The 17,502-nt window shown below is 35.0% G+C and overlaps 1 protein-coding gene across 7 annotated transcripts in view; it reads left to right on the top strand.

Moving 5' to 3' along the window:
- The window catches only part of mboat1 (membrane bound O-acyltransferase domain containing 1), an 86,757-nt gene that overhangs the window by 54,823 nt on the left and 14,432 nt on the right, over positions 1 to 17,502 (top strand). For 3 of the 7 annotated variants that reach the window (XM_073925274.1, XM_073925272.1, XM_073925273.1), the window contains 7 exons: positions 1,639 to 1,783; positions 4,750 to 4,895; positions 6,895 to 6,972; positions 9,450 to 9,545; positions 15,539 to 15,594; positions 15,694 to 15,748; positions 15,988 to 16,180. In XM_073925274.1, coding sequence (XP_073781375.1) covers positions 1,688 to 1,783; positions 4,750 to 4,895; positions 6,895 to 6,972; positions 9,450 to 9,545; positions 15,539 to 15,594; positions 15,694 to 15,748; positions 15,988 to 16,180 — 720 coding nt within the window. In that variant the 5' untranslated portion in view covers positions 1,639 to 1,687. 7 annotated transcript variants of the gene reach the window in all.

Here is a 17,502-nt window from a genome sequence, read left to right as displayed (position 1 = left end):
ACTTTTAATAAAATTACAAAACGTGTGTGTTTCTTTTGCAAATGTTTGTAAGTAATGATTTACTGGATACAACTTTATAGGGAAGTTATTTTGACTATGATATTTTTGTGGTAGACCTATATGAGAATGCTTTCTCCAGCGTGGAATTATCGATCTAGTTTCTTAATAATTATTACAAAAATAATAAGTACATAAATAAATAAATAGGCCTTATATTTAATAAATACATTTATATTTCTTTAGTAGCTTTTTGTAAATAATGATTCACTGGATAAAACTTTATCAGAAACTCCAAATTGTTATTTTTACGATAGTATATGTTATTATTCTAATCGCAAAAATAAAGGAAAGATAGATAGATAGATAGATAGATAGATAGATAGATAGATAGATAGATAGATAGATAGATAGATAGATAGATAGATAGATAGATAGATAGATAGATAATTTGCAAATTAATTAACCCTCACTTCTCATTTGAAATTGACTCACTACTTAAAGCCATACATTTATCTATTAACAAAAAATCTGCAAGCTAATAGAAATATATGAAAACCTCACACTGTAAAACCCAACAGTCAACTTTATCAAATGAAGTGTAGTTAACTCAGAATTGACTAAAAGTTCATTCTACTCAATAAAAAAAGAGTATTGAACTAAGCGTTGAAGGTAATGAGTTAATTAAATACCTCATTACTTCAACTTAAATGGAGTAAGTTTGCAGTACTCAAGTAGATTAGTTATTTTAACTCAAATGGTTTGTAGCAATCGGTTTCCTCAAACGGTTTGAGTTGTCTTAAATTATTGGGTTTTACAGTACTCAGTTGGTTTGAGTTCTCTTCATTTATTGGGTTTTACTGTGCTCAAATTGCTTCATTTACTCAAATGCATTAGGTTCACAGTACTCATTAGGATTAGTTTGTGAACTTAAATGGTTTGTTGCAATCGGTGTCCTCAAACGGTTTGAGTTATCTTAACTTTTGGGGTTTTACAGGATGCCTGATGTTTAATGCTTTTTATTCCTTTTAATTGAACCCTAATTCCTCTTGTTGTCATTAGTTATTTGTTCTTGTTTTTTATTGTACGTACAACTCTTTTATGTGGTACTATCTTACTTGTATTCCTGTTCTGTACAGATTCATTCCTGAATATTTTTGTATATTTCTTTTTCTGTCATCAACTCTTCTTCCGGCTTATGCTGACTGTACCAAACTGTATTATTTATTTATTCATTTATTCATTTACTATTTTTCATTGATCAAATATTTTTTTAAGTTTCACTGACTTCAATAGAGTAATCCTAAATCTCTTAAAACATATCAGCTGCTGAACAAAATGTACATGATTAAAATGCTTGAGTTAAATGTACTTATTTTTGTAGTAAATTCCCTTGTATGCTGTTTTATGTATAACTCTGTATTCCACCTCTTCTTCCGGTGTGAAGCTGCTAGACTGGCGCATAAAACGCAATGCGCTGCAGTGACGTCAGGCCCTGCCAGTTTGTAATTGGGTGGAAACTGACAGCCCCGCCTTGAAGTCTACTTCAACACATCCAACTTAACTTTATCCTTTTAGTTTGTCTCTTCATCATGCTGCGGTTCTGACATAACGCGACATTTTCACCCGTTATGTTTACAGCCACGACGTCGCTATTTGTGAGGTGATACAGTGATTTATACAATGCAGAATGGACAAGAAGAAAAACATAGACATTGCTTTTAAAACCACTGGATGCACTTGGTTAAGTCCAGTCAGCGATCAGGTTGGAGTTCCTTTGGATCAGGTAAGTCATCTAGAAAACACCTCAAATTTGAGTTTTGATTTACTCATTAGTTCGAAGTTTATCTAATATGTCTATTTACATATACAGTGTTGGAGTTTTAACATATTCTACAACTTATATGATACCAAACTCAGCTTCAGCTATGATAGAAAAACTGGTTTCACAAGTTTTTTTTGACAGAACATTTACGTTACTTGTCAGTCGGCTTGGACTTTCTTATTAATTTGTTTAGAATTTCATATTTTAGGCGTATTTTCATTAAGTTTTATAATTATGATCTGTAGAATTTCATATTGCAATGTATTATTTACATAAAGCTGTTTTGAAGAAATCTCCACAGCACTCTTAATACAGAACATGTTCATCCTCAGAAATGTGTCATAATTTTGTCACCAGAAAAAAATTGCAGAATGTTTATCCTGTATTAGCACTAAAAGTCTTATTTAATTTATGTATTTATGTGTTTTGTTTTTAATTGTACATTACCTAACAAAATTCTTGTCCCAGATCCTAGTTGTGAGCGCAACAAATAATAACTTGACTTCTAGTTGATCATGTGGAAAAAGTGGCAGAAGATAGATTTTTCAGATGAATAGTCTGTTGAGCTGCATCCCAATCATCACAAATACAGCAGAAGCCCTAATGGAACCCGGATAGACCTAAGATTCTCACAGAAATCAGTCAAGTTTGGTGAAGGAAAAAAATCATGGTTTGGGGTTACATTACACATCAAAGTTCCTGAAAGCAAATAAGGTCAAGGTGCTCTAGGATTGGCCAGCCTAGTCACCAGACATGAACATTATTGAGCATGTCTGGGGTAAGATGAAGGAGGAGGCATTGAAGATGAATCCAAAGAATCTTGATGAACTCTGGGAGTCCTGCAAGAACACTTTCTTTGCCATTCCAGATGACTTTATTAATAAGTTATACGAGTCATTGCAGAGATGTATGGATGCGTCCTCCAAGCTCATGGGAGTCATACACAATATTGACACTTTTTCCACTGCAGCATGACTTTATACTCTGTACTGTACATTACTTACTGTCCTAATTAAATAATAAAAATAAAGGCATCATCATATTTCATTTTGGTAAAATAAGCATAATCTAAAGGCCTTTGTCTTTCATACAGGCCACTTCTGATACCAAATGATCAACTAGAAGTCAACTTATTATTTGTTATTCCTAAAACTTGGATAGGCGACAAGACTTTTGTCAGTTAGTGTATGTTTGTTTATGGAATGTTCTTGCCGTGAAAATAGTCTTTGTTGCTGACATGGCATTAAACACAAAATCATCTTCATCATAATTTGCAAGCTGAGTAAAACCAAAACAATTACAATTTATATAAAACAAACTAAATGTATAGTACAGAACATAAAGAGATGACTTATTTTACTATAAGGGGAATATGAATTTCTTTTAAAGTAATATAACAAAAGTATAGTATGCTGTCTGGACGGAGGTGGGGGCTTGAATCACATGAACACAGTTGCAAATTGAAAGGCTTATGTGACTTGCTTGACCACATTAAGAAAATGACTTAACTGTGACTTGAGATCCAGTGATTTGTTATTTGGCATGGCATTGAATGGAACTGTATGATTTGACTGACTTTATAAGACATTTAAATAAATTACTATTTTCTCAACATACTTTTCTATGCACAATTTACAAAGTAAGCATCCCACACACAACAATCCCAAAAGGAAAAGATATGTAAGCTAAAATATCCATTGTTCGTTTATTTAAACAATGTTTCAAGAGAATAATATGAAAACAGCATGCTTGTAGTATATTTGCTTTCAAGTGTAGCTTAAGGCATCATGTTTATTAATGATTAATCTTATGTTTTGTAGTTAATGTGGTCAAACCTGAATTTCACTAGAAAAGATAAGATGCTCTTGGTATGCCAGTTATGTCTATTTTTATGTTAATTTGTAACCCCTTATAACTGATTTACACTTGCTTCTGAATGTACACATTGATTGAATCCATTTGAATCTTTCAGGTTTAGATATAATTCTTGATATGCACTGGCATTTGCCTCATTTTTTCCTAACGATGGAGTTTTAATTGGAAATATGTCTCAAAAGTTAATAATGCCTCAGTGTTATATATTAGTAGTCGAAATGGTAAGGGGATTAGGGTGAAATAGATTAAGAACTAATAAAATACCTATTCAAATCAAAAAGATGATGGTGAAATGTACCTACTGTAATTTTGTTTTACCTACTTGAAATTTTCTGATTATTTAATTTTTAGAAGTTTCCAGTGTGATAATAATTCAATACAATACTTCAGTTAACTGAACACTGATATTGAATAAATGAGATAATGAGATTTTAGTCATACTTAAACACAATTTCTACAATTTTGTTCTGTTCGAATATATATAAAAATAATGTTAATATTTCATGTTTATTTATTTATTTTTAATTTTTTTTAATTTTTTGCTAAAAGTGGTTAATCTTGATTAAACTACATAAAAATCAGTCGGCTGAATAATTTTGCACATATTTAAGTCTGTGGGACTTGAAGGATTTCTTGTCCTCTTATTCCTCCTTAATTCCTGTTTATCTTATGAAGTTTTTGTGTTACATTTACAACCTGTTCACATAATTCTACATCACTTAATAGTCATCAGATTTTTGTACTTTTGAACTTTTCAGTTCTCGTCAAAACACATTTAAAACACCTTTGTTTGTTTCAAATGAACACAAATATGTTTTTGGGGTTGTAAAAAATATAGAAAAGGTTTCATTTAAAGCCGCTTAACATAAGATTGCAGCCGACTAAATGTAGAAAATTATAATGATATTAATAATGACTAAGAATACTTTTGGATTGTACTGTGTCATTGAAATGAAGCCATGTTTATATAAAAAATAATGCTGTATACATAACAAAAACAACATGTTTTATTGTACACAAACCATTTTGGCCTCTGCTTCTAACCCCTTCAGGTGAATTTCATTGCCTGTCAGCTGTTTGGATTAGCAGCTGCATTCTGGTTTCGCCTCTATCTCAGTCCCCAACGTGCCACTCCTGAGGTCCGACATGCGGTCGCTGCCATCCTTGGAGCTTCGTCTGTCATGTTTTGCTTTGGCTGGTACAGGAGACAGCTTTTCTGATTGACACTTCTCATGACACGATAAATTCTTGAGATTTTCAAATACTGTAAAACATTGTTTGCACACTCATTACTGAAGTATGATATTTTTCATTAAAATATCCAAAAACCACTTAAATATAGTTAGATATCTTGTTGACTTACGATATTCCAAATTTGAAGAATGCTAAAATCCAGAGAAAAAGCAAATTTACTTGGTGACCATTTCCTGTGTGTTCATGCTAACAACCAGACCCTACAGGAATTTGCGATTCAGCGATCAATGATTTTAAAGGTGCAATAAGTTTGCCACCCAGTGGTTAAACTAGGTATTGCATTCCTGGATCATAACACAAGCACGCGCAGATTGTCAGATTGAGTACCAACAGAAGTGTTCCTGGCTATCGAGCCTAAAGGCTGATTTAAATCGTGCTCTAACTAAAAGCAACGGCACACGATAGAAGGAATATTTTCCATATAAAAAGAAGTTTTTTAATCAACTCTGCGAATTTATATTTTAGAAATGGCTTCTGTTTCTCATAGCTGAACAACAGAAAACTGACAATGATCACCTCAGGTACGCCACATGTGCTTTATTCAGTGTTAAATGCTAATAATGTTAGTTTGAATACCATTTTTACATGACATTTATTGTCATACTACTGAAAGCAGCAGCAGATAGTTCACCTGAGATCTTAAAAATAGATAAACTGTCTGAAATTGAACATTAGAACTGTGACTCAGTGCAAGCCAACACATATCAGTGATTCAGCATCTACATTTAATAATGTTAAAGAGGTTTAATATGTGTTAATTAGATTATAAACCTTATCATTTCGCTGGAGTGCATTCTGTGTTTCTGAATGGCTGTATTTACATTTCTGTTGAGTTTCATTTGGTAATTTCATTTTCTCATCACTTAGCGTATTGTTAGGACACTGGGTTACAATGTAACCTGCTCACCTAATGTTTACGTTCATTATATATATATATATATATATATATATATATATATATATATATATATATATATATATATATATACATATATTATTTGCTAATTAATAACCTCATGTGGAACTCTGAATCTGCTTCTCATTTCGGATTCTGCTACTGTCCACCGTAGGTCGCATTTCGGTCACGGTCACATGCGTTAAAAGCCTTTATGAATGAATAAACAAAATAAGCTGTTTTCCACCAAGGCAAAAAGTTAGTTTCATCTTCAAATGTGGTTCAGCAGTTTTATGGGTACATGTCTAGCTTCTCTCTGTTTCTCTCAGTGTTTCCTTTATATAAAAAACAAAAATCAATGACTCTCAATGTCAAAAGATTAATAAAGAATTCAGATGTGTATTTGCGTATATTTTCACAGCAGCACAATAAAAGAAATGCGGCAAATTTTTCAAAAACTGGCCATATAATCAAGCATTTTAGTTGCAAAAAAAAAAAAAAGAAAAAGAAAAATAAAACAAAAATTTACAAAATCCTGGAAGGACTGAATAACCCTCGATTTGCTTTCATAGAAAACAGGGATACAGCAAAGTCACTTTAATATGTTGTTTTATTAGATTGCACAGGGCAGCATCATAGCAGAAACCTGAATTGTATTTAGTCTGATAAAACAGCAATGCTTATTCCCCACTTGATTATGGGGAAGAACAGAAAGTGATGGACTGTGGCATAAAAAAATATAATGCCGGGCATCTGTATTGGTTTTCCAAATTACACTTCATCAGTCATTTACTATCCCCTGTGTTTTTAAGTGTTTTAATATAAATCAGATAACAATATAAAACATGTTCTATGTTTTACTTCTAGAAACATCTTTAAACATGCTATCAAAATGTTTCGGTATTAGATTATACCATTAAAACCTTGATATTCGATTATGCCAGTAACAATAAAATTTGATGTCAGTATGTTAAATGTTGGCGTCATAAATGATGTTAGCCTTAATTAAGTTGTTCTCCACATAAACCACATGTTCTTGTTGTCACAGGTATGCTGTACATATCTTCATTCTGGTTTTGGCTTGTTATGGGATTATGATTAAAGCCAGCGTCCGCAATGTTCACAGGTAATCAGTGTCTTTGTTTAATTGGGGAACATATACTACTAAGGCTGTGGAATATGGACAAAAAAGCACATCTTTATATTGGTGGGGGGAATGATATAAAATGGATATGTAGTGGTTGTACAGGTATATTTGTAACTTAATAATTAAAATAATAATATTTAATAATTTTATTTTCTGTATCTGTCCATCTAGTAAGTGTCCTACAAATAATGTAAAAAATAATTATTTAGTTTTTAAAGAATTATTAAACGTTGAATATCATAATGAAATGTGAACTAGCTGTAATATTTAGATAACAATACTAGAGAATTCAAAACCATATGAAGTCATTTAAAAAAATGAATTGTATTAGTTATTAACTCCATTTAATAAAACTACTTCGACTTTTGATTTCAATGTGTTATTTAAGTCTGATTTACACTTGTGCATTGAGTGATCGCCGTGACCAATGGTGCATATCTTGCACATAGTTGTGCATTTATACTTCTGCGTGCTGTTTGTGTTGCTCTGCAATAACACATCCGAAACACTAGCTGGCAGTAGGTTTAAATGTTCCTCTGTGTCGAGTTTCTTCGTGGTTGTTCTTCGTGGTTGTTCTGTTTTTTCTGAATGCTTTCTTAGTGTATAAGTAGCTCAAACTCGCTCATTTGGAGACAGGAACCAGCGGACTTGCAGCAATCAATTAATCATAAGGTCAACACAAAACAAAAGATTCCACCTGGAGCTCCTTCACGGGACTCCACTCTTAAAAACACTCACCCCATTTGGCTCGCGGCTCTCAGCCCCGCCCACACTCGTCAGCACTACCAAACTGAATAATCACAGAGCTTGCACTAGTTAAATTTTTTATAAAGCTGCGCATTAGCGTCGGCGTACGCACTTGAAGTGCAGTTGAAGTATAAATCAGCCTTAAGGCATTAGCTAAGAAACTGGGCCCTATCATCCACCTGGCCCAATACCTATTTCTATGACGTGTTGCTATTATCAGACCATAATTTTCCCATTTTCCGCCACGTTCTTTAAATAGCAAATCCATTTGCGCCACTTTGTGGACTCATGGGTGTTTCGGTCTAGATAAGAGGTGTGTTAAGGCGCATTGCTGGCACGTTGCTCTTTTGAGGAACTAAAATAGGCCGCACAATAAACCAGCTGAGAGGAGGTCTAAAGTCCAGCGCAGAGCGCGTTAGTTGTGCATCTCCTTTACATATTGCTTAATACACACAGGATGTACAGCAATACACAAATATCTTTACAAATTAAAAAGAATTAAAGGATTAAAATATTACAAATTTAATTTTTCTCTACATAAATATAAAAACCACTGCTTTCATGCCTTCTTCATCATGACCATTTGCTTTTGTACAATGTTATAAATAGTAGTAGTAGTATTTATTATATGCATATTTATATTTGTTTTAATATAAACAAGCTTATTTGTCCACCTGTCAGGTTTTAGACCATATGGGGCATACCATGTGTATTAGGACATAACTTTTCGACCACACTTCACTTTTATTATTTATTTATTTATTAGAAATAACAATTTAATTAGACCTGAATTTAGAAATAGTTTTGAAACAAATCTTTGCGCTTAATAAACAAAATTAATTATGTAGGCTAATGGATGTCTGTGCGTAGGCCTACAACACGTTTCCTTATCAACGAAAGGCTCATTCTTTATCCTCACGCTGCAGATGCTCTGCTTAACTGTTTTCTCGCTAGTTAAGTGAACTTACAAAGTCCCATGCACCATGGAGCGGCGCAACTGACTCTTAAGTGGAATGAGAGATGAGAATCTGATTGGTTTATTTTCAAAACACACCCATAACTAATTAAGAGAATAAGCGCAACCCTGTTAGCCCATGTGCTGCCGCGCAAAGTGGATTTTTCCGTCCTTAAAATAGCAAAAGTGGATTCAGACACGCCCTTAATGCTTTTGCACTTTGCGCCTAGATAATTAAAATAGACCCCAGTAATGTCAGCTAAGATAAATAAATGCTTTGTGTAGTGGTCATTAAATTGAATTTAGTTAAATTAAATTGATATTATTACGCTGCCTTTGGGAATACTTGATTCTGATTCTGATAACAACTGCTAAATAACACAGGCTCATCCAGTAACTTTGATTCATAGAATTACCTGGAACGACAAATTTATATACTAACACCTTCACATAAGAAGTTTTAACTGATTGATTGTTTGGCGCCATCTTGTGAATTAAAAATAAAACATAGTAGTTTGTTTATGCTTTATCCACCCAGTTTAGTTTCTGTCAACCCCTGTCAATACAAGTGTATGAATATTATTAAAAGGCACTCTTAAAGTTATAATAATAAATCATTATTCTTTGTATTTTGAAGTGCTCATGAGATCAATATTTAGCATGTTTATTTTTTACAATATATTAAATAACAGATACGTAAACACTTAAAATTATATAATTATAATATTAAATTATTATAATTTTTTTATTGCAGATATACTATGGTTGCATCAATCGGATACCTAACAGCTTGCCAAGTGAGCAGAGTGTTCATATTCGACTATGGCATCCTGTCCACAGATTTCTCTGGGTGAGGAATTTTTCTCAGGGTAAAGTTTTTCTTTTGTGTCACTTCAGTTCACTATGAGTACTGCTGCAGTAAAGTTGATTACTTTTTCATGACCTGCTTGAAATGGGCGTTATACTCCCAAATGCTTTTATTTCTGTAGATACAGCCTCTCCCTGAGGCTTGACTTTCTTATCTACCAGTTGTGTTAGTTTTCCTGAGCTGAGGTTTTGGTACACACCCTTGGATAAACAAGATGAGATAACACATATAGCGATGACGTTTACCTGCATAGGCTGTCAATGCCTCTGTCACAGTTTACACTCAATTGTTCGACTTGATTTAAATGTAATGATGATTTAGATGTTGCAATAATAAAAGAAAAATATACTGTTGAAGTATTAGCCCCCCTTTGAATTTTCTTTTCTTTTTTAAATATTTCTTAAATGATGTTTAACAGAGCAGGGAAATTTTCACAGTACATCTGATAATATTTTTTCTTCTGGATAAAGTCTTATTTGTTTTATTTCGGCCAGAATAAAAGCAGTTTTTAATTTTTTAAACACCATTTTAAGGTCAGAATTTATAGCCCCTTTAAGCTATATTTTTTCCGATAGTCTACAGAAAAACCATCGTTATACAATAACTTTTCTTATTATCCCAACCTGCCTAGTTAACTTAATTAATCTAGTTAATCCTTCAAATGTCACTTTAAGCTGTCTTAAAAACATCTAGTAAAATATGATTTACTGTCATTATGGCAAAGATAAAATCAATTAGTTATTCGAAATGAGTTATTAAAACTATTATGTTCAGAAATGTATTTTCTCTCTGTTAAACAGAAATTGGGGAAAAAAAATAAAAAGGGTGGCTAATAACTTAAGGGGGCTAATAATTAACATTTTCTGCCTGTTTTACCGAATAATGCTGTCTTGTGTCAAAATGACCAATGTCATGTGACAACTCTTTAACAGTAAGTGTAAAATATGTAAACAGTCTATAAAGTATAACTATTGTTCTGTTATACTGCTGACACCCACACTAGATTGAGAGAAATGGGCTGCAGCGGGGGAATAATGGGTAAGGACTTGTTCTGTGTGTTTGCCTTGAATTCTTGCCCAAAATCATGTGATGACTTTCATCTATGTGGTTAAGACAGCATACAAAATAAATGATGTTAACTTGGATCATACTCTAGTAATCATTACAGTGAAGTACAACATTTTTTCCCAATTTAAAACAGCCTAAATGTGCTCCAATAAATGCTTTTGTCTATATTTTCTACATTGTCATACCTCAAAGAGAATACTTTTTGGTCACACTTTAATTTAATGTACAATTTACGCTATTAACAAACCATTAACTAGGACTTTTCTTTCAGTAAACTACTAATTAGCTGCTTATTAATAGTAGGTAGTCGTTGGGTTTAGGTATTGGGTAGGGTTAGGGATGTAAAATAATATCATATTTTATTAGTGCTAATAAACAGTTCAGTAATAGCCAGTGGCTTAATGGTTAACATCGTCTCACAGCAAGAAGGTGTCTGGTTCGAGTTCTGGCTGAGCCAGTTGGCAGTTCTCTGTGAATATTGCATGCTCTCCTTGAGTTCATGTGGGTTTCCTCCGGGTGCTCTGTTTCCCTCACAGTCCAAAGGCATGCACTATAGGTGAATTGGATAAAATAAATTGATCGTATTGTGTGTGTGAATGTGAGTGTATGGGTGTTTCCCAGTACTGGGTTGCGGCTTGAAGGGCATCTACTGCTTAAAACATGCTGGAATAGTTGGCAGTTCATTCCGCTGTGGTGACCTCTGATAAGTCAGAGACTAAAGCCCCGGTCAGATCACATGATTTCTATTGTCGGTTACGAAAATCCCTGTCAGATTATGCGATCATGTTGACGTCATGTGCCTACTGGGTGTTTAAGGCTATTTCGGTCATCATACAGTAAACATCCGTCATCTTCTCATCAGTGACATGCATCTAAACAGTCTCTGGGTCAATTTTAGACATTTTCTTAGACATTTTTAATGCTTCTAAACGGTTTACTGTTTTTATCAAGCGTCCATGTCATCGACTTTCGCTTTAAGATTTAAAGGGCTGGCAATGCATCAGACCCCCTTAAGTGGTTTCGTTTGAAAGTGTTGAATCTATATTTTATGCTGATATGCATTACTTTGGTTTTAATTGTACTGTACAAAAGTTATTTACACTTAAATACACAGTATTTTGGATACCCAAGCTAGGTATTTTACATTAGTTCATTTTTATAATTTCACATGGTTCATATATGACACATGTACAAGTTATAGCTCAAATGAAAGTTCTTGCCGGTCCTCATACGGTTCTAGCATTCTTTTTACTGAATTATATTCACATATCAAACAGTTGTCGAATGAATCGCAGTGTTTCCATGGCGCAGAAGTGAAAACAATACATTTATGATCAATAAGCAGCCCCAGATAGCACAGACAGCTGTCATCTCTTACCTTATGCTGTGCGCTTCAGGGCCATTTCTCCTCTGTTTTTGAGGTGATGTGCATAAGTAATCCTTTTATATGTCTTATGTGGTCCAAACACAGTGAATTATGTTTGATCAAACAAAAGAATGGTGAAATATGAAAACAATGATCAGTCCCTGTTGCTTGTACAGCACCTTTTATCAGTTGGAATGCAATAACCTTTGCATAGATTATGGTAGAGACATTTTTATTTTTTCCTATGATTACAGACATGTGCAGGAACCACCAAAATTATTACAGCAAGCTAAACCACACAGAACCTAAAAGGTACACTTTCAAATTTGAGTTTATAAAAAAAAATAGAAAAAGCGCCTCTTTTTTTAGGTGTTTATTATAACACAGACAACATATACAGTTATTTTAAACACTTTCAATAGTGTTTATAAAAATTCAAAGGGTTTTCTTTAAAATGATACCAAATTTTTGCATTTACACCTCTGCATGTGGATTTGGGAAGCTTTTAAATTTGGGTAGGCAAAATCCAGGCAGAAATCCTAAAATAGCAGAGCAGAGTTTAACTGGATAACCAATGATTGATCTTATCCACCCGTGACCCACCCATAAGTAAATATGCAGCCTATTTTTGATTACCTGACCGCTGATTAATGGCATCACCCGCAGATATAACTGAGAAATTATGCCCAGTGTCACCCACATGACGGAATTCATCGTGAAAAACAAGATAAAAATTAAACATGCTAGACTTCCTGCGATGGTGTCATCAAGCGTCGCAGACATGGTGTCGTGAACTATGTCACATCACAAGAGAAGAAATTATTAAATCTTGTGTCACGATGCTCATTTGTCGATTACAACACCCTACGTCAAGAAAATCGTGTCAAAATCGTGACAAATTCGTGGGATCTGATCGGGGCTTAAGTCGAAGGAAAAGGAATGAATGTCACATTGTAACATGTAACATGAGCCCATCGTATGTTTTATTTAACTTATGTTTAAACAAATGCTCAAAACACTGATTAAATCAACAGGCATTGCTATTAAAATGTAAATACATGGCTTTTTTTTGTATGACAGCTAATTTAATAAGCATTGGAATAACAAGGGGCACAAAATTATGCTGATGAATTATCCCAGAAGGCCTTTTGTATAACCAGAAGCAGTGTGGGAAATGATGTGGAAGAACTGTGCTGCCTAAGTCTGTGTAATCCTCCTCGAGCGGGAACCGTGGGTTGTAGCACGGCATTCAGAGCTGGATTGTAGTGGCATATTGGGAGCCGAGTCTGTCCAGTTTTTTTTTCTAAAGAGCAGACAAAGTCATTAGTGGGATGTTTGTATAGTCACTCCTCTGGCAGTGAGACTCTCCTCTTTATATCTGTCCTGTTTATTATTAGGGTTAACAAGGAACAGGTCTTTGCCACTCTTCATGCATGTCTTCTCCCCCTCGGGTCAAAAGCAGATGTTTCTATCCTGTCTTTTCCCTCACTGCTAATGCTAAGTAGCAACACCATAATGTTAGCATTTGTTAAGCATTTTATTTATTATACAATTTCACCTTCATCTGAAAATTGACAGAAGTGCCGCCTCTGCAGGCACCACACAGAGGGAAGGCAATTGATTACAATTTCATGATGACGGCACAGTTGAAGTCAGAATTATTAGCCTCCCTGTATATTTTTCTCCAATTTCTGTTTAATGGAGAGAAGATTTTTTACAACACATTTCTAGTCAAGCCATCATAACAACTAGCTACCAAACATCCAAACCACAATGCTAAATCTTAATGGGTTATGCTAGACAGGGAACTAGGAACTCTTTGGATTCTTTAATTTCTCTGTTTGACTTTAATTTCGTATGCATATTCATATAGAGTTAACAGCAGAATCTTTCTTCATTTGGAAATGTAATCCCCACAAGGATTTGATTGGGTCTTCTTGGGTCTTCAAATTACTTCAAGGCAGATTCATTCATTCATTCATTTTCTTTTCGGCTTAGTCCCTTTATTAATCCGGGGTCGCCACAGTGGAATGAACCACTAACTTATCTAGCACGTTTTTACACAGCAGATGCCCTTCCAGCCGCAACCCATCTCTGGAAAACATCCATAAACCCTCATTCACACTCATTCACTATGGACAATTTAGCCTACCCAGTTCACCAATATCGCATGTATTTGGACTGTGGGGGAAACCGGAGCACTCGGAGGAAACCCACGCGAACGCAGGGAGAACATGCAAACTCCACACAGAAACGCCAACTAACCCAGCCTAGGCTCGATCCAGCGACCATCTTTCTGTGAGGTGACAACACTACCTACTGTGCCACTGCGTCGCCCACGTCAAATTAAAATACATTTATTTTACTATAAGTTAATTTACATTAATAATAGTCAAATGAATGCTCAAAATATACTTTTATCCTATCTTATAAATGAATCCAATGCAAACAGATGTACTTCCAATTGAAAGCATATTGTAACTACAGAGTACAGTGTAAATACTAGTTTTATATAGCTGACCTTCTACCTCATTGTCACAGATATAAGGATTATACATTAAACAGTGCTTAATAGGTGCAGTCTAAAAATACTGGAATGTACCAACTCAAATTTGGGGGGAAATATTTACAAAAACCAAATACTGGGTTAAATTTTATCTACCTTTTTTTATCCGTTATACATTTTATCCATGAGTTATCCATGTTTTACCTATATTTGTGTTGGAACAACCCAACATTTATTAGAACTTGTCCAGGATTTCTTATTTCATGGTCATACTGTAGCAACTTGTTGACAGAAATAAATTATATTTATTTAAATTTATGACAGGCGCAGTAGGTAGTGCTGTCGCCTCACAGCAAGAAGGTTGCTGGTTCAATCCTCGGCTCAGTTAGCGTTTCCTCCGGGTGCTCCGGTTTCCCCCACAGTCCAAAGACATGCGGTAGAGGTGAATTGGGTAGGCTAAATTGTCCGTAGTGTATGAGTGTGTGTGTGGATGTTTCCCAGAGATGGGTTGCGGCTGGAAGGGCATCCGCTGTGTAAAAATGTGCTGGATAAGTTGGCGGTTCATTCCACTGTGGCGACCCCAGATTAATAAAGGGACTAAGCCGACAAGAAAATGAAATTTAGGGGTGGCACGGTGACTCAGTGAGTAACACTTTCGCCTCACAGCAAGAAGGTCGCTGGTTTGAGTCCTGGCTAGGCCAGTTGGTGTTTTTGCAGTTTGCATGTTCTCCCTGTGTTCGCTTGGGTTTCCTCCGGGTCCAAAGACATGCTGTATAGGGCAATTGGGTAAACAAAATTGTATGCGAGTGTGTGTGAACATGGATGAATGTTTTCTCAGTACTGCGTTGTGGCTGGAAGGGCGTCCGCTGCTGGAAACGTATGCTGGAATAGTTGGCGGTTCATTCCGCTGTGGCGACCTCTGATAAATAAGGAACAAAGCTGAAGGAAAATAAATGAATGAATGACAAATTCACCAATTGATCACTCTTTATGACTAACTTCTTCATTTGTCTATTTGTGTGCTCCCATTTTCAGCCCTTTGATGATGATAACACAGAAAATCACTAGTCTCGCCTTCCAGGTGTATGATGGTAAGAATATTGCAGGAAAAATTGCCATGTCACTGATAATATATTGATTATTATACTGATATAATTATATTATACAATTATATTCTGACTGTGTTTCAGGTATGGGTCGAAAGCAAGAGGAACTTAAAGATGATCAGAGGCGGCTGGCTGTACAGTAAGAATTTTGAACCCTCATTTCTCAGCAGCAACCAACCACAACATCCTACCAGGAAAATCAGTTCGAAACTTATACTATCAGCTTGTACAGTGTTTAAAAATAACATTGTGCAGTGTTTTGGGAATAACAGCCCACAATACCAGTTAAACACTTCTTTTTTTAAATAATGAAACATTCCTATTGTTTAGATAATCTATATGTTCCTGTACTGAACCATCTATTTCTTTTATTTACAGCTCTAAGCCATCGCTGTTGGAGTACCTAAGCTACAATATAAATTTCCTGAGTGTCTTGGTGGGTCCCTGTAGTAATTATAAAGACTACGAAGAGTTTATAAAGGGCCAGCATGTCCAGCACAGGCTGAAAAGAGTGAAAGACGGCAGCCTGCAACAGAACGGCTGGGATAAAGTGCCTGAGCCATCGCCTGTGGTGAGACACAAAGACAAGTCATTTTAGACATTGCTTAAAGGGGTAGTTCACCCAACAAAAAATGTACATTTCCTCACCCTTAAGTAGTTCTAAACCTTTTTTTTTTCTTCTTCTGAACACAAAATAATGTTTTTAAGAATTTGGGAAACCATGGGTGACCCGGTGGCTCAGTGGTTAGCACTGTCGCCTCACAGCAAGAAGTTCGCTGGTTTGAGTCCTGCATTGAGTTTGCATGTTCTCCCAGTTCACGTGGATTTTCTTATGGGTGCCCTGGTTTCTCCCACCCTCCAAAGACATGCAATATAGTGAATGACTAAGCTAAATTGGCTTTAGTTTATAAGTGTGTGGGTGTTTCTCAGTACTGGGTTGCGACTGGAAAGGCATCCGCAGTGTAAAACATTTGCTGGAATAGTTGGCAGTTTATTCTGCTGTGGCGACCTATGAAATTGAGACTAAGCTAAAGGAAAATTAATGATTGAATTTGGGAACCCGGAAGCTATTGACTTGCATTGGAAATAATAATTTCCAACATTCTTCAAAATATCTTCTTTTGTGTTCAGTTATAGAAAGAAACTCAAACAGCTTAACAAAAGGTAAGTTATGACCACATTTTCATTTATAAGCAAAATATTTATTTTAAGAAATAAATGTATTCACTTAAGACTTAAGAGTATTTACACCGGCAATAAAATTCTGCCATCACTACTAGTAACTCGCCCTTTAAAACTTTTCTTCTGTGAAACCGGAAACTTGTAAAGTCATTTTATTGTGCTTATTTTTTGTAGAACTTGACATAACTTGCCTCATTTATATTTAATTGACTCAAATGAGAGCGGTTAGCTTCTTCTAAACTCCTTTGGTATTCCGATAAAGCAATTAAGTCACAAGGCTTTTGAAAAAAATGAGCATGAATACATGATCCCCGAATTAAATATTCATTAATTTGTGATGTTTTGTTGTGGTGGAATTGTTATAAGATGATAAATTCTTAAAAATGGGCGTTACATTTTTGGATGTTTTGGATCTTTTGAAAAGCATACTTTTGCAAAGTTTGCAGAAAGGATTTCTGCAGTCTGAATATCAAAAAAAAAAAAAAAAATGAATTTGGGGTGGCACGGTGGCTCAGTGGTTAGCACTGTCACCTCACACAAGAAGGTGGCTGGTTCGGTTCCTGGCTAGGCCCGTTGGCATTTCTGTGTGGAGTTTGCATGTTCTCCTTGTGTACACATGTGTTTGCTCAGAGTGCTTCGTTTTCCTCCGCAGTCCAAAGACATGGGCTATTTTTATTTATTTTTTGTTTTGTTTAGTTTATTTGTTTACAG

Source organism: Danio rerio, chromosome 16 (genome assembly GCF_049306965.1).
Source record: "Danio rerio strain Tuebingen ecotype United States chromosome 16, GRCz12tu, whole genome shotgun sequence".
NCBI lineage: Eukaryota > Metazoa > Chordata > Actinopteri > Cypriniformes > Danionidae > Danio > Danio rerio.
Note: the sequence above shows the minus strand (reverse complement) of the source record. Positions and strands in the feature narration are given on the sequence as shown.